Genomic DNA, 13,181 nt, shown 5'->3' with positions numbered 1-13,181 from the left:
TTTAAAGGACTGAGTCCATTGCTATTCAGATCTCTTCTCTAACTTGGTCCCCGAAGTCCTTGGAATAGTCTTAGCATGACTTTTGAAATGAGGTAGAGGATTTATAGACTGAACAGGGAATGGAGTTCTCCTTGTTTCTCTTTTCTCCTTTGTTTTCTTTCATTCTCTCTCTCTCTTTTTTCCTCTGTTGATTCTAACGTCTGCCACTCCTTGTCTTCTTTCTTTTTCACCTGAAGTGAACTGTTATTCTGTGGATCAGCTACGTGATGGGTTAAATGATTTTCAGTGGACTGCTCTGGGAACTTGACTAGCTATGTGATATGGATCAAATTACTTAGTCACTATAAATACCTCCTTTTTTTGATTTGTAAACTGGAGTGTTGTAGTGATGATTAAATAAGGTAAACTGCTTAGAACAGTATCTGACACATAGTAAATGTTGTATCTTTGTTATCTTCTTTATAATTAACATTCTCATCATCTTTCACTCACTCCCTTGAGCAGTGTATGTGACTGCCCAAGTTGTATTTTTTTAACGTAGATACAAAACAAAAAGATATAGAAGAATAAGCAGTCCCTGCCAGCAGTGTTCCCTGTGCCTCAGGCAGGTAGGTGTGGAATGTATGTTGTCATCTAGTGAAGGAACTATCCCTGAGAGCTGCTTAAATCTGGTCTTTATGTTGTCACTGAAGATAGAGGCTGACAGGAATGCAGAGATAGCTGGTGGGAAGTGGGCTGTGGAGTCATGTAACTAGGAAAAAGGGGAACTAAAAATTGAGGCAGAGGAACTAGATGTGGTAACACAGTCATTCAAAGGAAGTGAGTCAAGAGGTAGAAAATATTAGCTCTTTCTTTTAGCTGAATAAGAACACCCCTGAAATCTGGGTTTGTAATAATAAAATTTAAGTATGTTGGATATCAGGTTGATTCTAGTTCTGTTTTGGACAGGTATTAGGATGTTGCTTTTGAAAAGATAAAGTCAGTTTCAGTCATGCTATTGGTATGCCAAATGATTTTATTTTTCGCAGTTGAATTCTCCCACTTGACTGTTAATTCCCTGACAACAGTATTTATCCAACTGGTTGGTGAGTTTTAAGAGGATATGGAGATGCTACTATATAGTGTGTTGCTGACAAGTCAGTAAGCCCCTTAGATCATGGGTTCCTGGAAGGCAGGACTGTGTCTTACTAAGCTTTATGTTTCTGGTACCTAGTAAGAGTTACACAGTAGGAATTCAATAAATATTTGAGTTGATTAATAGCTTTTCCTTGGAGATTTAGTTCTTTCATATTTTCTTTTCTTTCTTTTTTTTTTAATTTTAATTTTTTTTGGCTGTGCCTCATGGCATGCAGGATCTTAGTTCCTTGACCAGGGATCGAACCTGTGCACCCTGCAGTGGAAGTGCAGAGTCTTAACCGCTAGACCACCAGGGAAGTCCTTTATATTTTCTTTTAATAGCATTTATTCCTTGGAACTTTAGATTATTGGGTTTTTTAAATTAGCAATTCATTCTCTTTTCATCTCTTATTGTTTCTCTTTTCTTTAACCCTTAAAGGAAATATGAAGTTATCAATTATGTAGGTTCATATCTAGAAACATGGAGCTTTAGAATTGGCAGGGGCATGTTTGATTCTGTTGTAGGGATTTGTTAGAGATTTCGTTGCTTGGTAGGTGTTTGTGGGGGTCAGTGGGCAGAGTTAGGAGAGAAGCACCCAGTGGTTGGTGGTGTGAATGGATTGGATTATATAGCAAAGTAGTTAAGAGCTCCAGCAATGGGAGTTACAGTCTGGGTTGAATTCCAGTTCTACCACTCTGTAGCTCCATGACCTTGGGCAAATTAACTAACATCTCTTAAATTTCAGTTTACTTATGAAAATGAGATTGGAGGAGAGACAGTGTAGGGCAATGGGTTAAGAGCCAGGGATCTGAGGCCAGACTGCCTGGATTAGAATCCTGGTTCTTATTTACTAGAGCAAGTTATTTTCAAGTGGAGTATTTTTATTCTGTAGTCAGTCAATCTGTAAAATGAGGATGATGATTAGTAGTGGCTGACTTTATAGGATTGTCATAAGGTTTAAATAAGTGAATACCTGTCAGGTGTTTAGCATGATGTCATAAATGCTCCATAATTTTTAGCTATTTGTTACTTTCTGAATTGAATTAAACCTTCTGTTAAGGCTGCTGTCAAAGAGGAGAACTGGTTAAGAAAAGACCTCTTCAAAATAAGTAAAGTCGCAACATGGTAATCATTAAGAGTGGGATTCCAGAGAGAAATAATTTTTTTTTCTGTTTCAAAAACTTTAACAGTGAGTGTGCTTTAATTTCATGAGCAGCAGCGTTCCTCCTGCCCGCCACCATTCTAAAAGAGAGCACTTTTGTATTAAAGATGTTTCTGTTTGTCTTGTTCATGATAGAAACTTTTTTTTTTTTTATTTAAACAATGTGATTGTAAAAAGCAGTGTGAGCAAAGTTAACAACTGCCTTCCTGAGGAAAGGCAAAGCAGTTTCAAAATGAGTCTCACCCGATAACAAAACCTATTCCAAGTCAGTGTTACAAGTACTGTAGTTCAAGCTAGATATTTTATTTCTGAAATTCTAACCAAAAAAGTGAACTGAGTAATAAGAAGTAATAAAAGTAATAGGAAGTGATAAAAGAGTACTTTAGTACAGTTGTATATTTTCCATTTCCTAATTTTTTTATTTTTCAACTTAAACATAATTTATTATGCTCTTATCTCTGGAATAATTTCCGAAAATGGGGAGAAAGAGTATAATTATCATGATAATCAAACAAATGCATTAGTACTAATTCTCAAAATGTAACCCAAACCAGCAATCTACGTAAGAGTCTAGTTAACATTCTCTGACCTTATTTCACATCAATAGTAAGTGTGAAAAGTTATTCAGTCCATTGAAACCAAAATGAAAAAGATAACTTTACCCCACACAATTAGAAATGTTTCTAGTAGACTCACTTAAAATCATTGCTCTATGTCCTGTGGTCTATAGGCTGTCCTTCCCACCAAACGACCTCACTTGATCCATCCTCAGGTGCAGTAAAAAGTCAGTCAAATTCAGCAACTCAGGGAAACATCGATGTGAAAAAAGAGTTAGTTACATCACGAAAAAGAGACCTAAAGCTCATAAGTTTATAAAACCCACCCATAAATTCTTTCTCTATCAATAAAGCAAGGAAAGTGGGAAGAACTCTTTAGTTTTCTTAGTTTGTATTTCCAAAACTTAAATTAAAAAAAAATATTATGTACACCTTTTTTTTTAAACATCTTTATTGGAGTATAATTGCTTTACAATGTTGTGTTAGTTTCTGCTGTATAACAAAGTGAATCAGCTATATGCATACATATATCCCCATATCTCTTCCCTCTTAAGTCTCCCTCCCTCCCACCCCTCTAGGTGGTCACAAACACTGAACTGATCTCCCTGTGCTATGCTGCTGCTTCCCACTAGCTATCTATTTTACGTTTGGTAGTGTATATATGTCCATGCCACTCTCTCACTTCATCCCAGCTTACCCTTCCTCCTCCCTGTGTCCTCTAGTCCATTCTCTATGTCTGCATCTTTATTCCTGTCCTGCCCCTAGGTTCTTCAGAACTAATTTTTCTTTTCTTTTTTTTTTTTTTTAGATTCCATATATATGTGTTAGCATACGGTATTTGCTTTTCTCTTTCTGACTTACTTCACTCTGTATGACAGACTCTAGGTCCATCCACCTCACTACAAATAACTCAATTTCGTTTCTTTCTATGGCTGAGTAATATTCCATTGTATGTATGTGCCATATCTTCTTTATCCATTCATCTGTTGAGGGACACTTAGGTTGCTGCCATGTCCTGGCTATTGTAAATAATACTGCAGTGAATGTTGTGGTAAATGACTCTTTTTGAATTATGATTTTCTCCGGGTATATGCCCAGTAGTGGGGTTGCTGGGTATGACCAGTGTGAGGTTATGCCTCATTGTAGTTTTGATTTGCATTTCTCTAATGATTAGTGATGTGGAGCATCCTTTCATGTGTTTGTTGGAAATCTGTATATCTTCTTTGGATGTCTGTTTAGGTCTTCTTCCCATGTTTGGATTGGGTTGTTTGTTTTTTTGATATTGAGCTACATGAACTGCTTGTATATTTTGGAGATTAATCCTTTGTCAGTTGCTTCATTTGCAAATATTTTCTCCCATTCTGAGGGTTGTCTTTTCGTCTTGTTTATAGTTTCCTTTGCTGTGCAAAAGCTTTTAAGCTTCATTAGGTCCCATTTGTTTATTTTTGTTTTTATTTCCATTTTTCTAGGAGGTGGGTCAAAAAAGGATCTTGCTGTGATTTATGTCATAGAGTGTTCTGCGTATGTTTTCCTCTAAGAGTTTGATAGTGTCTGGCCTTACATTGGGTCTTTAATCCATTTTGAGTTTATTTTTATGTATGGTGTTAGGGAGTGTTCTAATTTCATTCTTTTACATGTAGCTGTCCTGTTTTCCCAGCACCACTTATTGAAGAGGCTGTCTTTTCTCCATTGTATAGTCTTGCCTCCGTTCTCAAAGATAAGGTGACCATGTGTGTGTGGGTTTATCTCTGTGCTTTCTATCCTGTTCCATTGATCTGTATATCTGTTTTTGTGCCAGTACCATACTGTCTTGATTACTGTAGCTTTGTAGTATAGTCTGAAATCTGGGAGCCTGATTCCTCCAGCTCCGTTTTTCTTTCTCAAGATTGCTTTGGCTATTCGGGGTCTTTTGTGTTTCCATACAAATTGTGAAATTTTTTGTTCTAGTTCTGTGAAAAATGCCATTGGTAGTTTGATAGGGATTGCATTGAATCTGTAGATTGCTTGGGGTAGTATAGTCATTTTCACAATGTTGATTCTTCCAATCCCAGAACATGGTATATCTCTCCATCTGTTTGTATCATCTTTAATTTCTTTAATCAGAGTCTTATAGTTTTCTGCATACAGGTTTTTTGTCTCCTTAGGTAGGTTTATTCCTAGGTATTTAATTCTTTTTGTTGCAGTGGTAAATGAGAGTGTTTCCTTAATTTCTCTTTCAGATTTTGCATCATTAGTGTATAGGAATGCAAGAGATTTCTTTGCATTAATTTTGTGTCCTGCTACTTTACCAAATTCATTGAGTAACTCTAGTAGTTTTCTGGTGGCATCTTTAGGATTCTCTGTGTATTGTATCATGTCATTTGCAAACAGTGACAGTTTTCCTTCTTCTTTTCCGATTTGGATTCCTTTGATTTCTTTTTCTTCTCTGATTGCTGTGGCTGAAACTTCCAGAACTGTGTTGAATAATAGTAGTGAGAGTGGGCAACCTTGTCTTGCTCCTGATCTTAGTGGAAATGGTTTCAGTTTCTCACCACGATGTTGGCTGTGGGTTTGTCATATATGGCCTTTGTTATGTTGAGGTAAGTTTCCTCTATGCCTACTTTCTGGAGGATTTTTATTATAAATGGGTGTTGAATTTTGTCAAAAGCTTTTTCTGCATCTATTGAGATGATCATATGGTTTTTATCCTTCAAGTTGTTAATATCGTGTATCACATTGATTGATTTGCATATATTGAAGAATCTTTGCATTCCTGGATAAACCCCACTTGGTAATGGTGTGTGATCCTCTTAATGTGCTGTTGGATTCTGTTTGCTAGTATTTTGTTGAGGATTTTTTTTTTTTTTTTTTTAATTTATTTATTTATTTATTTATTTCTCTATCTATGGCTGTGTTGGGTCTTCGTTTCTGTGCGAGGGCTTCCCCTAGTTGCGCCAAGTGGGGGCCACCCCTCATCGCGGTGCGCGGGCCTCTCACTCTCGCAGCCTCTCTTGTTGCGGAGCACAGGATCCAGACGCGCAGGCTCAGTAGTTGTGGCTCACGGGCCCAGCCGCTCCGCGGCATGTGGGATCCTCCCAGACCAGGGCTCGAACCCATGTCCCCTGCATTGGCAGGCAGACTCTCAACCACTGCGCCACCAGGGAAGCCCTGTTGAGGATTTTTGCATCTGTGTTCATCAGTGATACTGACCTGTAGTTTTCTTTTTTTGTGACATCTTTTTTTAAAATTAATTAATTAATTTATATTTTATTTTTGACTGCAGTGGGTCTTTGTTACTGTGCGTGGGCTGCCTCTAGTTGTGGCGAGCAGGGTTACTCTTCGTTGTGGTGCACGGGCTTCTCACTGCGGTGGCTTCTCTTGTTGCCAAGCATGGGCTCTGGATGCACGGGCTTCAGTAGTTGTGGTGCACAGGCTAAGTTGCTCCATGGAATGTGGCATACTCAGACCAAGGCTTGAACCCGTGTCCCCTGCATTGGCAGGCAGATTCTTAACCACTGTGCCACCAGGGAACTCCCTTTTTGTGACACCTTTGTCTGGTTTTGGTATCAGGGTGATGGTGGCCTCATAGAATGAGTTTGGGAATGTTCCTCCCTCTGCTATATTTTGGAAGAGCTTGAGAAGGATAGGTGTTAGCTCTTCTTTAAATGTTTGACAGAATTTTCTTGTGAAGCCATCTGGTCCTGGGCTTTTGTTTGTTGGAAGATTTTTAATGACAGTTTCTATTTCAGTGTTTGTAATTGGTCTGTTTATATTTTCTATTTCTTCCTGGTTCAGTCTCAGAAGGTTTTGTTTTTCTAAGAATTTGTCCATTTCTTCCAGGTTGTCCATTTGATTGGCATATAGTTGCTTGTAGTAATCTCTCATGATCCTTTGTATTTCTGCAGTGTCGGTTGTTACTTCTCCTTTTTCATTTCTCAGTCTATTGATTTGAGTCTTTTCCCTTTTTTTCTTGATGAATCTGGCTAATGGTTTATCAATTTTGTTTATCTTCTCAAAGAACCAGCTTTTAGTTTTATTGATCTTTGGTATCGTTTCCTTCCTTTCTTTTTCATTTATTTCTGATCTGATCTTTATGATTTCTTTCCTCTGCTAACTTTGGGGTGTTTTTTTTGTTCTTCTTTCTCTAATTTAGGTGTAAAGTTGGGTTGGTTTTTTGAGATTTTTTTTGTTTCTTGAGGTAGGATTGTATTGCTTTAGACAGCCCTCTTAGAACTGCTTTTGCTGCATCCCATAGGTTTTGGGTCATCCTGTTTTCATTGTCATTTGTTTCTAGGTTTTTTTAATTTCCTCTTTGCCTTCTTCAGTGATCTCTTGGTTATTTAGTAGTGTATTGTTCAGCTTCCATGTGTTTGTATTTTTTACAATATTTTTTCCTGTAATTGATATCTAGTCTTATAGCATTGTGGTCGGAAAAGATACTTAATATGATTTCAATATTCTTAAATTTACCAAGGCTTGATATGTGACCCAATATATGATCTATCCTGCAGAATATTCCATGAGCACTTGAGAAGAAGGTGTATTCTGTTGTTTTCAGATGGTATGTTCTGTAAATATCAATTAAGTCCATCTTGTTTAATGTGTCATTTAAAGCCTGTGTTTCCTTATTGTTTTACATTTTGGATGATCTGTCCATTGGTGAAAGTGGGGTGTTAAAGTCCCCTACTATGATTGTGTTACTGTCTTTTTCCCCTTTTATGGCTGTTAGCATTTGCCTTATGTATTGAGATGCTCCTATGTTGGGTGCATAAATATTTGCAATTGTTATATCTTCTTCTTGGATTGATCCCTTGATCATTATGTAGTGTCCTTCTTTGTCTCTTGTAATAGTCTTTATTTTAAAGTCTATTTTGTCTGATATGAGAATTGTTACTCCAGCTTTCTTTTGATTTCCATTTGCATGGAATATCTTTTTCCATCCCCTCACTTTCAGTCTCTGTGTATCCCTAGGTCTGAAGTGGGTCTCTTGTAGATAGAATATATATGGGTCTTGTTTTTGTATCCATTCAGCCAGTTTGTGTCTTTTGGTTGGAGCATTAAATCCATTTACATTTAAGGTAATTATTGATATGTATGTTCCTATTACCATTTTCTTAATTGTTTTGGGTTTGTTATTGTAGGTCTTTTCCTTCTCTTGTGTTTCCTGCCTAGAGAAGTTCCTTTAGCATTTGTTGTAAAGCTGGTTTGGTGGTGCTGAATTCTCTTAGCTTTTGCTTGTCTGTAAAGGTTTTAATTTCTCCATCAAATCTGGATGAGATCCTTGCTGGGTAGAGTAATCTTGGTTGTAGGTTTTTCCTTTTCATCACTTTAAATATGTCCTGCCACTCCCTTCTGGCTTGCAGAGTTTCTGCTGAAAGATAAGCTGTTAACCTTATGGGGATTCCCTTGTGTGTTATTTGCTGCTTTTCCCTTGCTGCTTTTAATATTTTTTCTTTGTATTTAATTTTTGATATTTTGATCAATATGTGTCCTGGTGTGTTTCTTCTTGGATTTATCCTGTATGGGACTCTCTGCACTCCTGAACTTGATTATTTCCTTTCCCATATTAGGGAAGTTTTCAACTGTAATCTCTTTAAATATTTTCTCAATCCCTGTCTTCTTCTCTTCTTCTGGGACCCCTATAATTTGAATGTTGGTGTGTTTAATGTTGTCCCAGAGGTCTCTGAGACTGTCCTTAATTATTCTCATTCTTTTTTCTTTATTCTGCTCTGTGGTAATTCCACTATTTTATCTTCCAGGTCACTTATCCATTCTTCTGCCTCAGTTATTCTGCTATTGATTCCTTCTAGAGAATTTTAAATTTCATTTATTGTGCTGTTCATCATTGTTTGCTCTTTAGTTCTTCTAGGTCCTTGTTAAATGTTTCTTGTATTTTCTCCATTCTTTTTCCAAGATTTTGGATCATCTTTACTATCATTACTCTGAATTCTTTTTCAGGTAGACTGCTTACTTCTTCATTTGTTTGGTCTGGTGGGTTTTTACCTTGCTCCTTCATCTGCTGTGTATTTCTCTGTCTTCTCATTTTGCTTAACTTACTGTGTTTGGGGTCTCCTTTTCACAGCCTGCAGGTTCCCAGTTCTCGTTGTTTTCAGTGTCTGCCCCCATTGAGTAAGGCTGGTTCAGTGGATTGTGTAGGCTTCCTGTTGGAGGGGACTGGTGCCTGTGTTCCGGTGGATGAGGCTGGATTTTGTCTTTCTGGTGGGTAGGACCGCATCTGGTGGTGTGTTTTGGTGTGTCTGTGAACTTATTATGATTTTAGGGAGCCTCTGTGCTAATGGATGGGGCTGTGTTCCTGTCTTGCTAGTTGTTTGGCATGGGGTGTCCAGCACTGGAGCTTGCTGGCTGTTGAGTAGAGCTTGGTCTTAGTGTTGAGACAGAGATCCCTGGGAGAGCTCTCACCGATTGATGTTACATGGGGCCAGGAGGTCTCTGGTGGTTCAAAGTCCTGAACTTGGCTCTTCCACCTCAGAGGCTCAGGCCAGAGCACCAAGACCCTGTCAGCCACAGAGCTTTCCACAACCAAACTGACTGCTTGCGTGCAATCTGGGTTTGTCACCTGGAGAAGTTTCCGCATAGACCATATGAATTATTTATCAACTTCCAAACTCCGGAACTCCACAGTCCAGAGGCCCCCCTTCGGATGTGCTGCCTCTCCCCTTCCACCCACACGTCCTATCCATTTCCAAATTTTAAAAGTACATTTTAAAAAAAGTACTGCCTGTACACATCTGTAATTTTTTTGGGTTTGTCTGTGTTGACCTAGATCTATTTACTTATTTTACAGTGGTGTCTTTGGCCTTGGAGGAGTTAAATGACTTTGCCAAGTTCAAAGCTGATCATAATTTAATTGAATCAATTAAAGAAAGATGTTTTAATTAAGAGATTAAATGATACATTGTGATAATGAATATGAAAGCACTCTTTGACTCTAAAGCATTTTGTAAACCATACAGCACTCTGCAAATATGAATTATTTTTAAAGCAGAAAATTACTCTGAAGCATTGCTGGCCTCCAGGTATACTGCCAGGCTAACTATCCCAGGGGTAAAAGAATGGATAGTTTCAACAATCAAATTCAGATGCTTGAATCATACGATTCATTGAATTAATTACAAACATACAGTGAGAAGCATAGGTAAAAGATGGGTATGTTAGTACACTCAGGTTAGGATGCGAGTGGGAGGCAAGAGCCACACTACCTGAATCCTGTGTTTTCTGTTTTTAGTTTGTCTAGTCTCTGTGCTGCATCAGTTTTCCCTGGTGACAGTGTGGTTACCAGGACCTGAGTTGAGGATGAGCAAGGGGGCTTGACAGATGGAAGGTGTCTGGATCCAGTGTTTGCTTGCTCTGTTGGAGAGAATTGAGGTATTTACATCTGAACACAGCTGTAGTTGGCTGTTAACCTACAGGGCTGTTTATCCGGGTGTCTCAGGCAGATGGCACATGAGGCTAGAATAAGGATCACCAGTGGGTGTTTGATTTAAGGACCACATAGCTATCAATCTGGATGTGTGACCTAATCCATGCTTTGTGAATATTTAAAGTTTGCTTCATCCTTCCATCTTTTGCTGTCTATACATAACATTCTTGCTTTGTGCCATCCTTTTAATCTATATTCAAAACAAATGAGTTCTAGCTTTTCTGTCTTTGGCCTATAGTTTACTGACAAGTATCTTAACTTCTGATATATCATATAAATTTCACCTGTGTTTCAAAAGTTACCTGTTTGCTATGTTTGCTTAGTTCATCTATCTTCCTTGTTTCTCTTGTTTTCTTTAAAGCACATTGAATATAGCATCTTAAATAATACAGCAAGCTCACTTCACAATTATTATTATTATCTTCTAAAAGCACAGCAGAGGTAGAGGACTGATAAATATTGTAGCATAGGAATCTGTATCTATAAGGAAAGAGTTTGGATACCTTCAGCTCTCTCTCTATATGTATTTCATTGAGTTTAGTCCTTTCATTGTTCAGCCCTGGATAAAAGTGTTCAGATTACTTAAAAAATGGCAGTATCTTAAAAGTATGATTTGATACTCCTTCTTTCTCTGGGGGAAAGTCATCTTTCAAAGCTATTGTTAGAAATCCTGTAAATCTCTTCTATTAAATCAGACCCTTATAGAGAAAATAAAATGGAACTCTTGCTGGAAAATAATCTGTCTAGAAAATTTCTTGTTAGGGAATTGTCTATGGGGAAAAACTCAGAAAAACAGTAGGTGGTTTAATGTTATAGAATTATTGCTTCTGTTTAATAATACTCACATGAAATCAGAATCCAATTTAAGCAGTTGTTTACGTAGTAAATTGTATACATTCCTTTCTATTTTAGTGGATGTGCATTTACAAAGTTGATTTTATTGTGATAAGCTGTGATAGTGACAACTTAAATAGTTTGACAGACTTTTTGTTTTTATTGTTATGTGTACATTGGTTGTAACTAGATTGTTTTTGATTTTATATTTAGTATAATTTTGAAAACGTGTCTCAGACATTTGATGACCTTCCAGCAAGATTTGGTTATAGACTTCCAGCTGAAGGTTTAAAGGTAAGAAAATAGTAATATATAATTAAAGGTATAGGATATTTAATAAAGTGATCTTTATTTCTCTTTATTTGTTTAAAGAGTGAAAATATTTCTATTACTTATCATAAAACTTATACATGTTCATTCGTAAAGACTATTCAAAAGATACGATGAAGAAAGTGAAAATCACCTATGGTTGTATTATTCTGAACTAGCTGCTGTTAACATTTGGTATATGATATTTCAGACCTGTTTTCTAGAATATGTGCCATGTGTGTGTTTGTAGATATACACGTGCATATATAGGTACAAATATATGTGCATATATATTTATGTGCATATATAATGAATCTATATTTAATACTAATAGAAATATGCCACTTGGTTACCTGCCTTTTTTACTTTATTGTAAATCTAGACCATCTTTTCATGCTAATAGACAAGGATCTACATTTTTATTTGCTGTGGCTGCATGGTTTTGCCATATCACGAAATACTGTGTATTTTTGAACATTGGTTTGTTTAACTTTTTTAACAGTGGATATTTAGCTTGTCCAGTTTTTGCTAATACACTTTGCCCATTTTTAAATTAAGATGTCCATTCTTATTGATTTGTAAGAATACTTTATATATTAAAAGTGCCAATCTGTTGTTTGCCATATATGCCTCAGATCGTTTTTCTCAGTTTGTCCTTCATCTTTTAATTTTAAAGCGTCAGAAGTTTTGTTTATGTAGTTAAATATTGTTATCTTTCCCTTCTACCTCTGGAGTCATGCTTAGAAGTTCCTTCCCTATTCCAAAATAATATAAGATTTTTTATGTTATGTAAGTTAGAATACATGAAATTGTGTATATATATACCACAGAAAGTTTTCAGTTTGTTCTTTCTTTCTTTATTTTTTAACTGACAAAGCAAAAGACTTTATTGGGAAGGGGCGCCCGGGTAGAGAGCAGCAGGGTAAGGGAACCCAGGAGAACTGCTCAACCACTTGGCTCGAGGTCTCAGGTTTTATGGTAACGGGGTTAGTTTTAGGGTTGTCTCTGGCCAGTCATCTTGCTTGGCCCATATTTGGTCTGACTCAGGGTCCTTCCTGGTGGCACATGTATCTCTCAGCCAAGATGGATTCCTATTCTAACTTTCTTAAAATTCCTTATTTAAGTACCATAAAACTGTTATTCTCATTTAGGATAGCAGGCATCTCCGAGAGGGACATATCAGTTGTTAATTTTTTAAAGATTTTAAATTATTAAAAAAATTCCCAATGTTGTATAACTATTTGTCATTGTAAATTAAAAAAAACCACTTATTTATTTATTTATTTGTTTGTTTGTTTATTTATTTTTGGCTGTGTCGGGTCTTAGTTGCTGCAACATGTGGGATCTTTCGTTGCAGTGCGCGGGCTTCTCTCTAGTTGTGGCACGTGGGCTCAGTTGCCCCGCGTCATGTGGGATCTTAGTTCCCTGATCAGGGATCGAACCCACGTCCCCTTCATTGGAAGGCGGATTCCTAACCACTGGACCACCAGGGAAGTCCCCTGTAAAAATATTTAAACAGAAAAGAAGTATACAGAGGAAAAAGGAAAGAAACCTTCCTGTACCCCTTCCTCATCTATACGTATTAATACCACTTCCTCTTCAGAGTTCAGCATCAGGGTGTTAATGTGCTCTTAGATCCTTTTCTAAATATATAGTGCTTTTTAGTTCATAAATTTATGAACTTGTGAAGTTCATAAACGGTTATCATCTGTGAATGAGAAAGGTTTCTTAATTTTTATAGGGAAACCCATTCTAGCTAATTTATCTAGAAAGGGATTTATG

The 13,181-nt window shown here is 37.0% G+C and overlaps 1 protein-coding gene across 3 annotated transcripts in view; it reads left to right on the top strand.

Moving 5' to 3' along the window:
• Nucleotides 1–13,181, top strand: part of RNF13 (ring finger protein 13) — a 214,870-nt gene that overhangs the window by 103,769 nt on the left and 97,920 nt on the right. For all 3 annotated transcript variants that reach the window (XM_081234133.1, XM_081234134.1, XM_081234132.1), the window contains exon 3: nt 11,304–11,384. In XM_081234133.1, the coding sequence (XP_081090259.1) occupies nt 11,304–11,384 (81 nt within the window). The remainder of the gene's footprint in view (nt 1–11,303; nt 11,385–13,181) is intronic.

This window comes from Mesoplodon bidens, assembly GCF_964165515.1.
Source record: "Mesoplodon bidens genome assembly, chromosome: 5".
In the NCBI taxonomy this organism is placed as follows: domain Eukaryota; kingdom Metazoa; phylum Chordata; class Mammalia; order Artiodactyla; family Ziphiidae; genus Mesoplodon; species Mesoplodon bidens.
This window is presented reverse-complemented; position numbering and strand designations above follow the sequence as displayed.